This window comes from Pristiophorus japonicus, chromosome 1, assembly GCF_044704955.1.
Source record: "Pristiophorus japonicus isolate sPriJap1 chromosome 1, sPriJap1.hap1, whole genome shotgun sequence".
Lineage (NCBI taxonomy): Eukaryota > Metazoa > Chordata > Chondrichthyes > Pristiophoridae > Pristiophorus > Pristiophorus japonicus.
Genome location: NC_091977.1, coordinates 492,821,477 through 492,841,904, shown reverse-complemented (window position 1 = coordinate 492,841,904; position 20,428 = coordinate 492,821,477). Strand labels below are relative to the sequence as shown.

General features: G+C 44.8%; 1 protein-coding gene across 1 annotated transcript in view; it reads right to left on the bottom strand.

Annotated features, from left to right (window-relative positions):
* tg (thyroglobulin) overlaps positions 1–20,428 on the bottom strand; it is a 621,247-nt gene that overhangs the window by 49,085 nt on the left and 551,734 nt on the right. The window contains exon 47 of the mRNA XM_070888386.1: positions 17,937–18,044. Within this exon, the coding sequence (XP_070744487.1) occupies positions 17,937–18,044 (108 nt within the window). The remainder of the gene's footprint in view (positions 1–17,936; positions 18,045–20,428) is intronic.

Below are 20,428 nucleotides of genomic sequence, written 5' to 3'. Positions count from 1 at the left end.
ACCTGTAACCTCTTCGAAACATTTAAATTTATTTTTCAAAAAATTACATTTTTATTTTAAATATTTAATTATATTGTATTTTAATTAATTTTAAATATGTAATGTTTTTTATTTTATTTATGTTAAATGTATTTTTTATGTGATCCCCATTCATGTTTATGGGGATTCCATACATCCCATAAGCATGAATGGGATCCCCTTCTTTGATTGGTTGGGTCAGTCCACATGATCCCAGGGGCACTTGCAAACCGCATGCGCCCCTGGGATACATGGCCTCTTCGCAGGCCTATGCATAGAGGACTAGGAGCGCAATTCTCCATGGATCCCAAGGCAGAAGGTAAATTCGTAGATTTTTTTTGCTGGTCGGAGGCTTCCGCCCACGGGAAGCCTCTGACTGAAAATTCAGCCCTATGTCTTGTTCTGGATTTTCCCACCAGAAGCAATAATTTCTCTATGTCAACTCTATCAAATCCATTTAACATTTTAAATGCCTCAATTGGATCCAATTCTCTGAGGGAAAGTTCTGAATAAGAACTCTTTGATTTGCAAAGATAATTATGTAACACACCAAATTGTTTATTTGCAACATCTCCACAATAATTCTGGTCAAGATCAGCTAACTCAGAGCAGACGAAAGAAGCTGTACCTCGGACATTTCTGGTCTATTCCAGATTGCGTACTTACCCACTTAACCATTGGTTGAACTTCATTTAATTGACTTGCAGGATACCTATGTTGTATTTGAGAAGTGTGTGATAAAATAAGTTTCCCCCCCCCCCAACACCCACCCCACTCTCCTTCCCCTTCTCTTGCTCCTTAATGACATATACCATTATCAAGCTTTTGCCAAAGCTGTTGCATGGAGACTTGCGCTCCTAGTCCTCTATGCATAGGCCTGCGAAGAGGCCCATGTATCCCAGCGGCGCATGCGGTTTGCAAGTGCCCCTGGGATCATGTGGACTGACCCAACCAATCAAAGAAGGGGATCCCATTCATGCTTATGGGATGTACGGAATCCCCATAACCTTCTTTGGCTCAGTAGATTAAGTAAATTGCCTACGGCACATGTCATTTCAATCTGACTGTCAGTGTGTGTCCAATGTAGAAAGAAGGGTAGTGCCTCTTTAAATTTGTGACATCTGTCAATGTAGAAAGAAAGGTTTGCTAAATGCATTTATTTTTAAAGAAAATAGTGGGCCTGAAAATCTGTGGGCTGTGAAGCCTGTCAAAGTTAGCGGGGTCAGGGAGGAGGTCACTTAATTTAAATATTCTGGGCAGTCGCTACATGGGATACAAGGGTGAATCTCCTGACCGCCTGAGCAGGGCAGAAATCGTGGCTCTGGATGCCAGCTTTGGGGAAGAGGGGGTTTGGGTTGCCAGAGCCTCCTGCACCAGAAGTATAGCTGTAAGGCCCCATCGAATCCCTTCAAATATTCTGTCGAGCAGGTTGGACTCCTAGCCTTTAAATTTATGTTATCTGCCAATGAGAAAGAAAGGTTTTCCAAATGCTTTAAACAAAAAGAAAAGGAGACTATATATTTACGTTTGCGATACTTTGAAAGTCTCAACTGTATATTCCTGATATTAAGGCAACCATGGGCTGTCAGTGCAATGAACACAAAGATCAAAAGAAGAAAAATATTTTCTTTCCACATGACTTGCTGGCTGCTATCAGCTATTCAGAAGCAGGCTTTTTATTTGGAATAAAGTGGTGAGAGAGTGGGAGCCAAGAAACAGTCACTTGAAGGCTGCAGGTCAATACCCTACTATTAAGAAAAACATTTTTGATAATTTAACAACGTAACATGTCACTGGCTTTCAATAAGGAGTGCTGGAAAAATATTTATGATCTCGCTCTCTTTCTCTCTCACTCTCTCTGGCCTAGAAATTCAAAAGTGTCCATTTTTGGGCACCTTACCCACAGAATGCAAACAGTCTGGTTCAAATGGGGAGGTCCTAAGAGCTCTGGATTTTGGGCCTCGGACCTCATTATCATGTAGATGGAGCAGCAGTAGGAGCCCGCACAGATTCGTGCGCCAATTTTTAGGTAAATGATTGGATTAGATCGTGGGAGCTGGACGGAGAATGGCTGCGCTTCAGAGTCCAACTAGGGGGCTGTTGGGGTTGAGTAGAAAAATCACGGGTGACTGGAGGAGGAACAGCTGGTCCTCTGACTTAGATCAGAGGTTTGTCGGGTAGGAAGATTGTGGGGGTCTAGAGTATTATTGGGGGGTTGGGAGCGCTGCGGAGCGGAGGTCGGGACCAGAGCTGGGAGTCGTAGTCGGGAGATCTCGGGAGCGGCTGTGATTATGGTATTACTTACCTTTTTTAAATTCTGTGCTGTTTAGTGTTGGTTTTCCCGGAGGCAATCACCACTGCCGCAAACCAAAGTTGCAAGAGAGAGCAGAAGCAGGCGTTAGGCCCCTTATTTGCATATTGATGGCCTAACCCCTGCTTCAGATGTGGGAAAATGACTCCTCTTGTTTGGCCTTCACCAAGATGGCGTACCTGCACCGGAATTTTGGACACAAAATGGCATCTGTAGCACTGAAAAACCGGGAGCTAGGGAGCCGAATATCTAACCCTCTTTGTATCGCTCTCTCTTTATCTTTTTGTCTTTCCCTCTTCAGTTCTGTGAAATACTTTGAACTATTTCTAGATTGTGTGAGTTTTATTGTAACTATTCACAGGATTATATAGGACATTTCTATTCATTTTTTCTCGAGCCGCAATGACAAAAGTGTCTTGTTCATGGGCTGGTGTCAGGACAGCTACAACACCCTGATTAGTTACGGGTTGCACTTGATCGACCCTACACACCAAATTGCTGATTTCAAAATATGTCGCCTTACGAAGCCAGGCACTTCCTCAGCTCTTATTATTAGGTCGAGCCCTTTCACGTTCTCGGTGAATTCTGGGCTAGGCTCCACTTTACAATCGTATTCCTTTGACTAAAATACAAGGGATTGAGTGGTGTTTCCAGCAGCCAAGTGAGCCATGAGGGAGACTCAAGAACACTGGCAGCATTAGCTATCCGGTGGCCCCATGGGCTATATTCTGGGTTCCTCTGGATACCTGTCTGTATTGGCTCAAGTGACAATATGTTTCCCTTTCGACAAATAAATACGTAATTGCACCTACTAGCTCTGAGAGCCATGTGCCAAAGTTGGGGTGCCATACAGACCTCCTGACATCAAGCCAAACCTACCCATCACTCTATCAGTTGTTTTTTTTTTCTTGTGCATCTGCAATAATAAACCAGGTTACTTCTCCAAAATGTTCTTCCTTATCTACCCTTCATTGCAAACATGGTGACTCATACTGGGATGTGGTTCTATGAGGATTGTTGGCCAAAATAAACAGGGCAGTGAGTATCGGCAGATTATTAGACTGCATGGGACATCACAGTCAAGTCCAACCCCAACTTCAGCCAACATATATACAAAGGCACACATAAACACATATTTCTATCATTGATCACTTGACAGCAATCAGCAATTGGAAGCCTCACTGATTATATATTTTTACCCTCCTCGCTTAGAGACACTAATGCCCACTATACTTTGTTTAATTAATTCTCAGGATGTGGGCGTTGCTGGAAAGGTTGGCATTTATTGTCCATCCTTCGTTGTCCTGAGAAGGTGGCTTTTTTGAACTGATATTGTTTGAAGTGCTTTCATACAACTCAATGGCTTGCTAGGCCGCTTCAAAGTCAACTACGTCACATGTAGACCAGACAGGGTAAACATGACATGTTTCCTTACCTAAAGGACATTAGTGAACCCATTGGGTTTTTAATGACAATCCGACAGCTTCATGGCCACATTCCAGATTTTTTAACCTGAATTCAAATTTTCTAACTGCCTGTTCTTTGGATAACTAGTACACATGTACCCATTTCCAATACTTCCCCAGCCGAGATCAGACAACTCATCACAGACCTGGCATTGTCCTGCGATTTCCCTGGTCTGCATGAAGTAGTTTCATACCACAAGACGAATGCATTACCCGCTGAACGAAAGTGGACCACCCAGCTAATTAATAGCTCTCGCTCACCAAATGGTAATTTCCTGGGCATTGACAGGGCAGTATAGTAGCAATCTGCATCAGCGCACCCATAGACTCAGCACTAACTAAAGGGTAGAGCAGTTGTGCTGCTCAATGTGGCAGGAATTAGAATGTAATTGAGAAGTAACAGGAAGGAGTCTGATCTTTGGAATCCACATTTATCTCAAAGGCTCAAAACAAAATGTGCAATCTATTAATTATTAACGAGCAGAGGCAACATAAACTAAAGGATACAATTCTAAAGAGGGTGCAGGAACTGAGGGTATGAGTACAAATTGTTGAAGGTAGCAGGGCAGATTGAGAAAATGGTTAAAAAATCATACGGGATCCTGAGCTTCATAAATAGAGGCATAGAGTACAGAAGCAAGGAAGTTACAATGAACCTTTATAAAACACTGGTTTAGCCTCAATTGGAGTATTGTGTCCAATTCTGGGCACCAACTTTAGGAAGGATGTGAAGGCCTTAGAGAGGGCACAGAAGATTTATGAGAATGGTTCCAGGAATGAAGGACTTCAGTTACATGGATAGAATGGAAAAGCTGGGGTTTTTCTCCTTAGAGCAGAGAAGTTTGAGAGGAGATTTGATAGAGGTGTTCAAAATCATGAGGGGTCTAGACAAGGTAGATAGAGAGCAACTGTTCCCATTGGCAGAAGGATCAAGAACCAGAGGACACAGATTTAAGGTTGGATTGGCAGAAGAACCAAAGGTGACATGAGAAAAACCTTATTTACGCACCGAGTGGTTAGGATCTGGAATTCACTGCCTGAAAGGGTGGTGGAGGCAGATTCAATCATGGATTTCAAAAGGGAATTGGATAAGTACCTGAAGGAAAAAAAAATGCAGGGCTACAGGGAAAGGGTGGGGAGTGGGACTAGCTGAAGTACACTTGCAGAAAGCCGCCATGGGCTCAATCGGCTTTAGGTTTTTTTTAATCTCCCACAGGCGTCTCTCGGAGCGCTCCCGGCCCAGCTCTTTAGCTCAGGAGTTTCTCATCCTAATGCCCTAAGAGAGGTGCACAAACCCTCCCTTAGTGCTGCACCCACTGCGTCAGGGCCTAGCTGCCCAAACTTACTTACTGAGGTGCAAACTATTCCCGGGAGCTAACTTTCCCACCCTGCCGCCGTTATAGCCCCAAAAACATCAAAGCCGAAAATCCAGCCCTAGAACTTTATCCTCAGAGATTTTACCTATTTCACCTCCCTCGGGAGTTTGAATGGGTGGAGTAGAGTCTATGCTTGGATGAATTGTAAATGGTCCAAGGAAAGGCCTTAATGATTCGAATGGCTCTTTCTTGTTCCAAGCTTTATTATTCAATGCTGGATTATTCGGATTATCAACAATTGGCTACATATTACGAAATTGTGCCCTCAGTGCAAAGCTGCACACAACAAGAGACCACCTTGGAAATTCAGGTGTTTTTAAAAGTTTCAAATATTGCACAATATTTATTTTGTAAATGTGCCAAAGTTGTGCCCGACCAGGCTGCATGCAATAATATGCCCATTTGGCATCCTTTGTAAATTAAGGCCAATAGATCATTCCAAGGGGCAAGTTCAAAGAGTCTTAGAGGCTAAGTGGGCAGACATTTCACGTAATGGAGCGCCGCCCTTTTTCTGGCCAGTTTCGCTCGTCAAACAGGCATAACCAATTGTGAACTCTGTCCTGATGTGTGACAAATGAACGGCCCTAAGGTACTGCATGTCAAAGATAAACATAGAAAGCCTGTGCGTTACAATGTATAATTCTGCATAATGTGAACGTTGCAGAATCCAAATTGAAAACTTGGTCAGATTGCTGGCAACAGAAAAAAAAAGGGACAGCACTTGAAAAATATTTTTGCTTGGGACAAGATACTTCCACAAATTGTATGGGCGTGACACCAACCACAGATTGCAAAATGAGTGCTCTGCTCTGTTTACTCTGCTCAAAACAAAACTAATTGCTGGTTCTCAGAATTCCAGACTCCTTGGCTCAGGCAGACTGAAGAAGGAGCTGTTATATTACCTGACTGTATGATCCTTACCACCTGTTTGCATTGAGCATTCCCTTTGCAGCCTGTCTCACTCATCACTCACTTCAACCTGTAGGTTAGGTTAAAAAAACATCTCGTGGAGTATATTTTTCAACCTGCGCACAATTAAAGATCCTTCTTTTGCTGTAAACCATCATTGGTTGATAATGATCGATTTGTAAAAGCATTTTCTCTTCACTCTCAGCTTGGCTTATTTGGTAAGTATCTCACTTCTGGGTTAGAAGGTTATGGGTTGACAAAGTTCAGTACAGATGAGATCATTTGCAATATGCTGAGTCCTAACCTTATGTCATGTCTAAACTCTGTTCAGCGTGTGTAAGGTTCAACATTCACCAATATGTGCATTTAACCATCATTATTTATTTAACATCTTGATACGTTGTTCAGGACTATCCTTTCACAGACCTAAATGGACATTGAGTCAATTAAGGGGACATTAGGAAAGGGGACCAAAAGCTTAGTCAAAGAGGTAGGCTTTAATGAGCATCTTAAAGGAAAAAGAAACGAGAGGTAGCAAGGTAATTCCAGAGTTTAGGGCCTAGACGACTGAAAGCACTGCCGCCAATTGTGGGGCAAAGGAAGTGGGGGATACACAAAAGGACAGAAATCGAGGAATGCAGACTGCTAGAAGGATTGTAGGGCTGGAGGAGGTCACAGAGAAAGGGAGGAACTCTTCCATGGAGGGAATTGAATACGGGTATGAGAATTTTCAAATCAAGGCGTTGTTGGACCACGAGTCAATGTAGGCCAACAGGACATGGTGTTGAGTCAATGGGTTGTGGGTTCTTCTTCTTGAAGCAATTAATGCATATAAAGAGTGAAGCTCTGCACCTCACAAGTAAAGTCGTATGGAGGGTGTACATATGTCAACTTGGCAGTGAAGGCGAGCCATATGAAAATAATCATTTAAGAAATCCAATTTACGCGAAGCCAAAACTTCCCCCTGGCGTGAGACCAAGAGCTGCTTCTAGGAACGCTACGTGGGAGAATTTTTGTGAGGTTTCTCCCACTCGTCTAACCTAAACTTCGGGAAGAAGGGCTGTGGAAACGGACAGACAATCAGGCATAAATGCCATTTACACCATGTTCCCTTGGCTTTATGGCTCTCCTGCAATGTTATGGCAGATGAATGAGAGAATCTCTGTGAAATTTAACCCATTATACGTCTCCCCACCAAATTGCACAAGAGTTGGCAGCTGACGAGCTAACATGAGCTAACACACTTATGACAAAGGCCCTGTTATTAACTGGAAGATTTGCTAGGAGCAGGAGGGTCCAATATTGTGCTGGAAACTGGGAAATATATACAGTGGGTCTGTTGGTGGCTTTTTAACTCAGCCACCTCATTATCATTTTACTTTCGGGTTTGGTGTCTAATGCATGGCATCGGATGTGATGAGGACCCTCACTCTGCCTTCTCAAGCCTACTCCATCATATCACTCCTCACTCTCACTTCCCTTGCAGGTGCACCCATCCTTCTTCGCCTGTGCACTTCCTCACATCCCCATCTTCCTCACATCTCCAACATTGCTACTCACCCTCATCCTTACACAATTTGATGCAGCTCCATGATAATCACCCTCACCAGATGCACTCCATCCATCAGGTGAACATATGCCATTAAATTTACTTATAGGTCTGTTCTTTCCCTCGTTGCAGGAGAAGACAAAACATGAGGGAGAAGGAGAGAAACTGGAGGTGGTCCTCCAAACATCTCGCAATTGACAAGCTCAGGTGAAGAGGCACTGGAAGTCGTTGGAGTTTCGGCGTCCCTGGCTTTTGGAGATGGGGAGCTCCTAGCTACCGGGTGACACAATTAAATATTTACTAGCCATGGCCAGAAACCGGCTCATTCTGACCGATGTCATTGTAGGTGAAGTTGACATAAATGCTGACTCTGGCAAAGCCATCAGTCACCTGTCTTTTGTGTTTGTGGGCCGCTGACTGGGAGATCCTGGATACATCTTTGCCAGAACTCTTGAAGGATGCAGAACAATGTTCCCTCTAAAGTTCAATAAGCCAGCACTGATGCCATAGAATACTATTTGGACTGCAATACTACTAGCTTTCCAGTGTTGCACCCTTTTTAATAAGAGAATCTGCGGTAGATCTGATCCAAGCTGCACTCTTCAATTGAGTAGAATTGTCATAAATTGACAAATTTGCTGGAGTTCTTTGAGGATATAATGAGTCGGGTGGATAAGGGGGAACCAGTGGATGTGGTGTATTTGGATTTCCAGAAGGCATTCGATAAGGTGCCACATAAAAGGTTACGGCACAAGATAAAAGTTCACGGGGTTGGGGGTAACATATTAGCATGGATAGAGGATTGGCTAACTAACAGAAAATGGAGAGTCGGGATAAATGGGCCATTTTCCAGTTGACAAACAGTACCTAGTGGGATGCCGCATGGATCGGTGCTGGGTCCTCAACTATTTACAATCTATATTAATGACTCAGATGAAGGGACCAAGTGTAATGTAGCCAAGTTTGCTGATGATACAAAGGTGGGTGGGAATGCAAATTGTGAGAAAGATACAAAAAATCTGCAAAAGGATATAGACAGGCTAAGTGAGTGGGCAAAAATTTGACAGATGAAGTATAATGTGGGAAAATGTGAGGTTATCCACTTTGGCTAAAAAAATAGAAAACCGAATTATAATCTAAAATGAGAAAAATTGCAAAGTGCTGCAGTACAGAGGGACCTGGGGGTCCTTGTGTATGAAACACAAAAAGTTAGTATGCAGGTACAGCAAGTAATCAGGAAGGCAAATGGAACGTTGGCCTTTATTGCAAGGGGGCTAGAGTATAAAAGCAGAGAAGTCCTGCTACAAATGTACAGGGTATTGGTGAGGCCACATCTGGAGTACTGCGTACAGTTTTGGTCTTCGTATTTAAGGAAGGATATACTTGCATTGGAGGCTGTTCAGAGAAGGTTCACTAGGTTGATTCTAGAGATGAGGGGGTTGACTAATGAAAATAGTTTGAATAGGTTGGGCCTACACTCATTGGAGTTCAGAAGAATGAGAGGTGACATCTGTTGTGTATGGAGAAAGAGTCAGACTGAACACTGTGAGCTCAACGTAAAGTGTGACCTTAGTCTTTTATTGCAGGCCTCCAGAGTGCATCTCCAACCTGCGAAGCCTCCTTAAATACCTGTGCTCCCAAGGGATTATGGGATCCCTTGGGATTCTGGGGAATGAGCCCTCTGGTGGCTGTACAGAGTAAATACAAGTCCACATTTATAACAACATTCCCCCCCAAAGTCAATAGTGTAACTATTTACAATGTGAGTCGATCTGGGGCCCTTCTTGCCCTGGTTGATCGTCTCGGTGTGAAAGCTGGTGTTGTTCAATCATTTGTTGGGCCTTGCAGGGCTGCTGTGGATGATGGGTTCTGCTTTGTGGTCAACCCGTGGTGTCGGTTGCCACTGGTGTGTGTGTTGGGGGATCAAAAAAGGTAGGGTCCAAGGTGGGTTGCTCAGGGTAGTCCGTGAATCTGAGTTTGATTTGGTCCAAGTGTTTCCGGTGAATGAGTCCATTTGAAAGTTTGACCCGAAACACCCTGCTCCCCTCTTTAGCCACGACAGTGCCGGGAAGCCACTTGGGACCTTGTCCATAATTTAATACAAATACAGGATCATTGATTTCAATCTCGCGTGACACATTTGCGCTATCATGGTATGCAGTTTGTTGAAGCCGCCTGCTCTCTACCTGTTCATGTAGATCAGGTTGAACTAACGAGAGCCTTGTCTTAAGTGCTCTTTTCATGAGCAGTTCAGCAGGTGGGATCCCAGTGAGTGAGTGTGGTCTCATGCGGTAGCTAACCAGGACTCGGGATAGGCGAGTCTGCAGTGCGCCTTCAGTTACCCTCTTCAAGCCTTGCTTGATGATTTGCACTGTTCTCTGCCTGACCATTGGACGCTGGTTTAAATGGGGCAGATGTGACATGTTTGATCCCGTTACGGGTCATGAATTCTTTGAACTCAGCACTGGTAAAACATGGCCGTTGTCGTTCACCAGGCCATCGGGTAAGACGTGTGTGGCAAACATGGTCCGCAGGCTTTCAGTGGTAGCAACGGACGTGCTAGCCGATATTATCTGACATCCAATCCATTTTGAGTACGCGTCTACAACCACATGGAACATTTTAGCCGAGAACGGACCTGTATAGTCGACGTGTACCCTAGACCACGGTTTGGAGGGCCAAGACCAGAAACTTAGCGGCGCCTCCCTGGGTACATTGCTTAACTGCAAGCATGTATTACATCTGTGAACGCAGGACTCTAAGTCTGCATCGATACCGGGCCACCACATGTGGGATCTGGCTATCGCTTTCATCATTACGATGCCTGGGTAGGTACTATGGAGGTCATTGATGACGGTGTCGCTGCCCTTCTTGGGGACCACGACTCGATTGCCCCACAGAAGGCAGTTTGCCTGCATAGATATTTAATCTTTGCGCTGCTGGAATGGCTTTATCTCTTCCTGCATTTCCACTGAGACACTGGACCAGCTCCCGTGAAGCACATAGCTTTTGACTAGAGATAAGTGGTCCTGGCTTGTCCAGGTTTTGATCTGCCGGGCAGTGACGGATGATTGCTCACTCTTAAACGCTTCCATAACCATGGCTAGATCTGTAGCTGCGCCATTTCCATCCCCTACTGAGAGCATCGGCGCAGTTTTCTGTGCCTGGCCTGTGGCGGATGGTGTAGTTGTATGCGGACAACGTCAGCGCCCATCTCTGGATGCGGGCCGATGCGTTGGTATTTATCCCTTTACTCTCGGAAAACAGGGATATAAGTGGCTTATGATCAGTTTCCAATTCGAATTTTAGCCCAAACAGGTATTGATGCATTTTCTTTACCCCATAGACACATGCTAACGCTTCTTTTTCAATCATGCTATCGGCTCTCTCGGCCCTAGACAGACTCCTGGATGCATAACCAAACGGTTGCAGTTTCCCAAAATCATTAGCTTGTTGCAATACACACCCGATGCCATATGACGACGCATCACATGCTAGTACCAAACGCTTACATGGATCATACAACACAAGCAATTTGTTCGAGCATAACAATTTGCTCGCTTTTCCAAAGGCATTTTCTTGGCTTTTGCCCTAAACCCATTCGCCTCCTTTTCTTAGTAAGACATGTCGTAGTTCTTGCAGGGTACTGAGACCCGGTAAGAAGTTACCAAAGTAGTTCAAGAGTCCCAGAAACGACCGCAGCTCTGTCACGTTCTGTGGCCTCGGTGCGTTCTCAATTGCCTCCGTCTTCGCGTTGGTGGGCCTGATGCTGTCCGCCGTAATCCTCCTTCCCAAGAACTCCACTTCAGGCTCCAGGAAAACGCACTTCGAGCATTTTAACCTGAGCCCCACGCGGTTGAGTCGACTAAGAACGTCTTCCAAGTTCTGCAGGTGCTCGACTGTGTTCTGACCTGTGACCAAGATGTTGTCCTGGAAGACCACGGTATGCGGGACCGACTTCAGTAAACTTTCCATGTTTCTCTGGAATATCGCTGCCACTGATCGGATTGCAAACGGGCATCTGTTATAAACAAAAAGACCTTTGTGCGTATTGATGCAGGTGAGGGCCTTCGATGATTTCTCCAGTTCCTGCGTCATGTAGGCTGAGGTCAGATCTTCTTCATGAACGTCTTTCCTCCCGCCAGCGTTGCAACAAGGTTGTCAGCTTATGGTAGTGGGTATTGGTCCTGCAGGGAGAATTGATTGATAGTTACTTTGTAATCGCCACAGATTCTGACGGTGCCGTCTCTCTTGAGGACTGGGACAATAGGACTGGCCCACTCGCTGAACTCGATCGGTGAAATGATGCCCTCTCATTGCAGCCGGTCTAGCTCGATCTCTACTCTTTCATCATGTACGATACTGCTCTCACCTTGTGATGGATGGGTCACGCCCCCGGAATTAGGTGGATCTGCACTTTTGCGCCTTGGAATTTCCAGATGCCTGGTTCAAACAGTGAAGGAAATTTGTTTAAGACCTGGGCACACGAAGTATCGTCAACGGGCGATAGCGCTCGGACATCGAATCAGTTCCAGCATATCTTTCCCAGCCGGCTCTTGTCGACCATCGCCGGGTACCACCCAGAGTGGTAGCTTGTGCACCGCTCCATCGTAGGAGACCTTTTACGGTAGCACTGCCGATTACAGGAATCAGTTCTTTAGTGTAAGTTCTTAGTCTCGTGCGAATTGGAGTTAAGATTGGCCTTGAGGTCTTGTTGCACCACAATCTTTCGGAACTCTTTTTGCCTATGATGGACTGGCTCAGCATTATCGTGGGATGATTCGTGGTGAATGTGTGCACCACATGTACCTCTGCCTCCTCTATCTGAGGCTCTGGTTTGTAGTGATCCTCCGTGGATCTGTCCTCCCCTTCAAAGTGGTGGTTTGCACACTCAAAGTAACGTGTGACCTTAGTCTTTTACCAGGTTTAGCAGCTCACCTGCACACTCGTTGGAGGTGTCCCATTGTTCCACAGCTCTTGCAAACGTATCCTTTGAATCGGCATGAATAGAAACGATGATCACCCCCGCAGCGCCAACAAGGTATTAATGGCCTTGCATTTATCACCCTTGATGGTGGACTCTGAGACATCTGCGGACTTGTAGCTGCAGGTATGTGTGACCTGCCCTGTATGTTATGATTCGAAAACAACATCACTTTGTTCACAGTAATTGTAGCAGCACTTGTGTGCTGAGAGATTTGCTTAGTATTGTCACTGGTGGCAATGAACGTCTGGTCTATCGCTATGGCCTTACTCAAGGTTGGGGTCACTACAGTCAAAAGCTTGCAAAGTTTCGTGGCCAATGCCAAGTATGAAAAAGTCTCTGAGCACGTGCTTCAAATGTCCTTCAAATTCGCAATGTCCTGCAAGGCGTCTCAGCTCGGCGACATAACTCGCCACTTCCTGGCCTTCAGACCTTTTGTCGGTGTAGAACCGGTACCTCACACAGAAACATAGAAACATAGAAAATAGGTGCAGGAGTAGGCCATTCGGCCCTTCGAGCCTACACCGCCATTCAATGAGTTCATGGCTGAACATGCAACTTCAGTACCCTATTGCTGCTTTCTCGCCATACCCCTTGATCCCCTTATTAGTAAGGATGACATCTAACTCCTTTTTGAATATATTTAGTGAATTGGCCTCAACAACTTTCTGTGGTAGAGAATTCCACAGGTTCACCACTCTCTGGGTGAAGAAGTTTCTCCTCATCTCGGTCCTAAATGGCTTACCCCTTATCCTTAGACTGTGACCCCTGGTTCTGGACTTCCCCAACATTGTGAACATTCTTCCTGCATCTAACCTGTCTAAACCCATCAGAATTTTAAACGTTTCTATAAGGTCCCCTCTCATTCTTCTGAACTCCAGTGAATACAAGCCCAGTTGATTCAGTCTTTCTTGATAGGTCAGTCCCGCCATCCCGGGAATCAGTCTGGTGAACCTTCGCTGCACTCCCTCAATAACAAGAATGTCCTTCCTCAGGTTAGGAGACCAAAACTGTACACAATACTCTGGGTGTGGCCTCACCAATGCCCTGTACAACTGTAGCAACACCTCCCTGCCCCTGTACTCAAATCCCCTCGCTATGAAGGCCAACATGCCATTTGCTTTCTTAACTGCCTGCTGTACCTGCATGCCAACCTTCAATGACTGATGTACCATGACATCCAGGTCTCGTTGCACCTCCCCTTTTCCTAATCTGTCACCATTCAGATAATAGTCTGTCTCTCTGTTTTTACCACCAAAGTGGACAACCTCACATTTATCCACATTATATTTCATCTGCCATGCATTTGCCCACTCACCTAACCTATCCAAGTCACTCTGCAGCCTCATAGCATCCTCCTCGCAGCTCACACTGCCACCTAACTTAGTGTCATCCGCAAATTTGGAGATACTACATTTAATCCCCTCGTCTAAATCATTAATATACAGTGTAAACAGCTGGGGCCCCAGCACAGAACCTTGCGGTACCCCACTAGTCACCGCCTGCCATTCTGAAAAGTACCCATTTACTCCTACTCTTTGCTTCCTGTCTGACAACCATTTTTCAATCCATGTCAACACACTACCCCCAATCCCATGTGCTTTAACTTTGCACATTAATCTCTTGTGTGGAACCTTGTCGAAAGCCTTCTGAAAGTCCAAATATATCACATCAAATGGTTCTCCCTTGTCCACTCTACTGGAAACATCCTCAAAAAATTCCAGAAGATTTGTCAAGCATGATTTCCCTTTCACAAATCCATGCTGACTTGGACCTATCATGTCACCTTTTTCCAAATGCGCTGCTATGACATCCTTAATAATTGATTCCATGATTTTATCCATTACTGAGGTCAGGCTGACCGGTCTATAATTCCCTGTTTTCTCTCTCCCTCCTTTTTTAAAAAGTGGGGTTACATTGGCTACCCTCCATTCGATAGGAACTGATCCAGAGTCAATGGAATGTTGGAAAATGACTGTCAATGCATCCGCTATTTCCAAGGCCACCTCCATCACCATCAGAACGCTTTCCTTCGGGTTCAAATGCTCTCAGGCCAATGTGCACAAATTGTCTTACGATTTCGCCATGGGTTTCGCTGGAGTGAGCAGATTCTTCATGAGGTCTTACGTTGGTGCCCCACAGACGGTGAGGAGGATCAACCTTCGTTTGGCAGCGCTCTCTTCCCCATCTAGCTCATTGGCCACGAAGTATTGGTCGAGTCGCTCCACAAAAGTTTCCCAATCATCTCCCTCCAAAAATTTCTCCAGGATGCCCACTGTTCTCTGCATCTTTGGGTTCGCTATCTGTATCTCGTCGGCAGTTGATGTGTATGGAGAAAGAGTCAGACTGAACACTGAGCTCAAAGTAAAGTGTGACCTTAGTCTTTTATTGCAGGTCTCCAGAGTGCCTCTCCAACCTGTGAAGCCTTATGGAATCCTTTGGGACTCCGGGGAATGAGCCCTCTGGTGGCTGTACAGAGTAAATACAAGTCCACATTTATAACAATATCAAAACATATAAGATAATGAGGATGCTCGACAAGGTGGATGCAGAGAGGCTATTTCCACTCAGGGGAAACTAAAACTAGTGGACATCGTTTCAGAATAAGGGGCCGCCCATTTAAAACTGAGATGAGGAGAATTTCTTCTCTCAGAGATTTGTAAACCTATGGAAATCTCTGCCCCAGAGAGCTGTGGAGGCTGGGTCATTGAATATATTTAAGGCAGAGCTATGACAGATTTTTGAGCAATAAGGGAGTAAAGGCTTATGGGGAGCAGGCAGGGAAGTGGAGCTGAGTCCATGATCAGATCAGCCATGATATTGAATGGCGGAGCAGGCTCCAGGGGCCAGGTGGCTTACTCCTGCTCCTATTTCTTCTGTTCTTATAACTATATAATGACAAACCAAAGTTTGTATATTTGCTGCAACATCTAAAAAGACAGGTAGACAAGTAAAATGCACAGGTATTTGCTTCTGGCACAAATGTGGATGTGTTGGGCACATTTGAGCATATCTTGTGCACGGCCTGTTTATTTCAATGCGCGGTCCTTTTAAATTTCTGCGCACGCGCGGTATTGCAAATGGAAAATTTTGTGAGCAGCCTGCCCGGTATCTTGCAGACTACTTCATGGCTGTGCACGCGCACAGCTTAGTGGGAGCACTGATCGACAGGTGAAAAGGTTGAGAGTGGTGGTGACTTTGACAGTCACTGGTAATGCGTGGCCGCCACCTGACACGACAACTTGAGGCTGCCGAGAGACTGCAGTCTGACATGTCAATAACAACAACTTGTATTTATATAGTGCCTTTAACGTAGTGAAACTTCCCAAGGTGCTTCACTGGCATGTTATAAGACAAAACAAATAAATTTGACACCGAGCCACATAAAAAGAAATTACGGCAGATGACCAAAAGCTTGGACAAAGAGGTAGGTTTTAAGGAACGCCTTAAAGGAGGAAAGTGAGGTAGAGGGGCGGAGAGGTTTAGGGAGGAGTTGCAGAGCTTGGGGCCTAGGCAGCTGAAGGCACGGCCACCAATGGTTGAGTAGTTATAATCAGGGATGCTCAAGAGGGCAGAATTTGAGGAGCGCAGACATCTCGGGAGGTTGTGAAGCTGAAAGAGATCACAGAGCTAGGGAGGGATTTGTAAACAAGGATGGGAATTTTGGAATTGAGGCTTTGCTTAATCGGGAGCCAATGTAAGTCAGCGAGCACAAGGATGATGGATGAGTGGGACTTGGGGCGAGTTAGGATTTGGCTGCCGAGTTTTGGATGATCTCAAGTTTATGTAGGGTGGAATGTGGGAGGTCAGCCAGGTGTGCATTGGAATAGTCAAGTCTAGAGGTAACATAGAAACATAGAAACATAGAAAATAGGTGCAGGAGTAGGCCATTCGGCCCTTCGAGCCTGCACCGATATTCAATGAGTTCATGGCTGAACATGCAATTTCAGTACCCCATTCCTGCTTTCTCGCCATACCCCTTGATCCCCCTAGTAGTAAGGACTTCATCTAACTCCTTTTTGAATATATTTAATGAATTGGCCTCAACAACTTTCTGTGGTATGAATGAGGGTTTCACCAGCAGATGAGCCGAGGCAGGGGTGGAGACAGGCAATATTACGGAGGTGGAAATAGGCGGTTTTAGTTATGCCATGGATATGTTTCAGGGTCTCATTCTGACGTTCATTTCAGGTCAAATATGACACCTAGGTTGCAAAAGTCTGGTTCAGCTCAGACAGATGCAACTTGGCCTTTGCCTGTAGACCCTGTTTCGCTGTTAAGGTCTTCTGCTGCTCTTCTCTCTACTGCTCCCTTCTCTGCAGCTTCCATCTCAGCTTTCCAGCTACAGGTTTCTGATCAGCAGGTCAGTGCTGCTGGTTGTCATAGTGGTCCTCGTCCGAGATTCAATCGAAAGCAGCTACAGCGCCACCCATTCTAACATGATTGAGAAAAACCTCCAAAGTGTAGAAAGTAACCTCTCATCAAAAGTACTGGAAACAAATCCTTTCCCACGAGCAGGTAAGAAAGCAGCTGTGAGTACTGAGTATTTATTGCTGTATTTCCTTGAGTTTCATTCAGCCCCCTCTAATGCTACTGTGTTCTCGCCTTACCTTCACTGGAGACTTTCGGTAAGCCCGGGCAACCCATGGATGCACGCAACCCATGGATGCACTGTTAAATTTGAATGTGAGTTGAAGTATCGCTCTAATTGAGCGATTAACTATGTTAATAGGCAACCTGCCTCTCCTGAGGGGGTTGCTCAAAAACAGCTTAATGCGCTCCAGTTGAACCCGGAAGGCGGTGGGTTGGATCCAACTTACCGATGTGCTAACATTTTTGCCGGTTTTAACCTCCCACTCCTACCCAAACCCACACGCTCCTCCAGATTAAAATCCTCCTCAAAGTTTCAAATCTTACTTTTATATTACTGAATTGCTTCAAGTAGAAACACACAAACATATGAAAATGGTTGGCAGAAATAGATGAGCTGGTCCATCAAGCCTGTCCACATTCACGATGGCTGTTGAACTGTTGTTAAATACAAATTGATTCACTAATGTTCTTTAGGGAAGGAAACCTGCTGTCCTTACCCGGTCTAGCCTAGATGTGACTCTCGTCCCACACCAAAGTGGGTGACTTTGAACTGTCCTCTGAGGTGGCCTAGCAAATTCACTCAGTTGCATCAAACCGCTTCAAGAAGAAGGCCCACCACCAGGTGAACTAGAGGTCGGCAATAAATGCCAGCCTTGCTGTGCCCACATCCTGAGAATGAATATTAAAAAAGTTGGGAAGGTGCCCTGAAGTCTTGCTGTAGTTTTCTTACCTGAGCTGGGAAAGACTTCCTGGTACGTGGTACATGAAGATATTGGCTTGTGTGCTGTTAGCCCAGTGTGCAGCCATCTTTACAACAGGGCAGATGATGAAATAATCCCTGTAAAGAAAGAACACAAATACAAACATTAATATCAGACCAGAGATTGGAATACAGGAACATAGGAACGTAGACCATTCTTGCCTGATCTGTGCCTTAAATCCATTTACCTGCCTTGGTTCAAAATTGACATTTTCAGTTCACCTAACCGTAACCGCATTTTGGGGGAAGCGAGTTTGAGATTTCCACTGCCCTTTTGATGAAGAAGTGCTTCCTGACATCACATCTGAACAGCCCAGCTCTAATTTTAAGGTAATGTTCCCTTGTTGTGGACACCACCACCAGAGGAAATAGTTTCTATCTTCCCCAATAAATGCATTCATCATCTTAAACAACTCAGTTAATTCACCCCTTAATCTTCTATCCTCGAGAAAATACAAGCCTTGTCTTTGCAACCTGTCCTCATAATTTCACCCTTTTAGCTCTGGTATCATTCTGGTGAATCCTTGGCCCTCCAAGGCCAATCTATCCTTCCTGAGGTGCAGTGCCCAGAATTGAACACAGTACTCCAGTTGTGGTCTCGCCAGAGCTCTATACAATTGTCGTATGACATTCTGTTAGCCTCTTAAATTTTTTTTTTTTGCACCTGTCCACTAGGTTTTAGTGATGTCTGTACATGGACATCTAAATCTCTCTGCTCCTCCACAGTTCCGAGCTTCCCACCATTTGCCATTCAAACTGCGCTCGATATTCTCAGGTGCTCGGCAGCCAAACTAACTGTCGCTAAAGGGACCGCTGCAGGTTGCTACTCAAAAGGTAAGTTTGAACTTTTTTTACTTACCTCACTGTGGAGTGAGAAAGAGCAGGAGTGCTCCTTCCAGCTTCACATTAAATGTATGACAGAAACAGCCTGCCCCCCCCCCCCCCCCCGTACTGTCCTGAGGACCTCGGTGGGTGTCTGGGCCAGCTAATATTTCTGTGACCGGCAAGCTGCCCCTGGGGCTGCGAAAACACTGAAAAGTACAAACTTTTGGACTTTATCTGAGGCACACAGACAGGAAGAGTGATGTAACTATATTTAAGCAGTTGTTTGTGCAATTACATTACAGTACATTTGCAGTTTTATTTATGGATCTGTGGTATGGGAGGAGAACAAATGTATTTCTTTACTTATCTACCTTCAGTAAATAAGCAAAACACTATTTAGTTTCCTTGGAAACACTTACTTCATTGTCTCCAAGCACATCTCTCGTAAACTTCTATTCCAATCCTTTTAGTGGCTTTGTTTACCCACCCCTCACTCCCGCAACTTACCAGCGCTCTTTGGAACAAGATACTTGGGATGAGGAAAGCCATTTGGCCCATCTTAATCTATTCATCCAAAACAATCCCCTCAGTGTTGCTTAAATGATTGTCAGGTTGTTGCCTCTACTACTTTGCCCGAAGTTTGATTACTCTGTTCCTGTGTCAGTGGTGGCTCAGTTAGTCATACCCTTGACTCTGAGTCAGTAGGTTGTGGGTTCAAGTCTCACTCCAGGGACTTGCACAAAAATTAAAGTTGGCACTCCAGTGCAGTACTGAGGCAGTGCTACATTGTCAGAGGTGCAGTCTTTTGGATGAGATGTTACAAACCGAGGGACCATCTGCTCTCTCAGATGGATGTAAAAGATCCTATGGCACTATTTCGAAGCCAATATTTATTCCTCAATCAACATCACTAAAAGAACAGATTATCTGGTCATTATCATATTGCTGTTTGTGGGCACTTGCTGTGTGCAAATATCTGCTGCGTTTCCTACATTGCAACAGTGACTGCACTTCAAAAGGCGCTTTATAAAGGCAAGTCGTTCTTTCTTTCATTTATCTACATTTTACTACTTTGAGCTTGTGTCCCATTGTGCTACTTTCACTGTTTAATTTAAAATATTAAACATTTTCTATGCTATTTACTTTCTTATCATTTCTCAGAAGCCTCCTTTCCAGGCTGAAAAACCCAGTTTCTCTAGTCTTTCATCACAACTCAGACCCCTGATACTAGGAATCACCCTTGTCGCTCTTTTCTGCACTGCCTCCAACATTTGAATGTCTTCCTTGTTTCTCAGCAACCAGAACTGAATAGAGTAATTCATGGTTTGACCTGCCCAGAGCACTGTACAGTTTAATCACTATTTCTCTGACATATTCTACTGTTCTGGCTATGTAGTTCAACAATCAATTGACTTTGTTGATTTCTTCTTTGTACATGTTGCGGGACATGTTGAGCGTTGAATCCACTAGGACTCCTAAGTATTTCAACACCATTCGTGAAGTATGCATCCTGCCTATTTTTCCCTCCTCTGTGCAATACTTTACGCTTCTCTACATTAATTTGCATCTGCTATTGTTTCACTCACTAACGTATTTTGTTTAGCTCATTCAGTAGTCTTTGGGCGCCTTCCTACTTT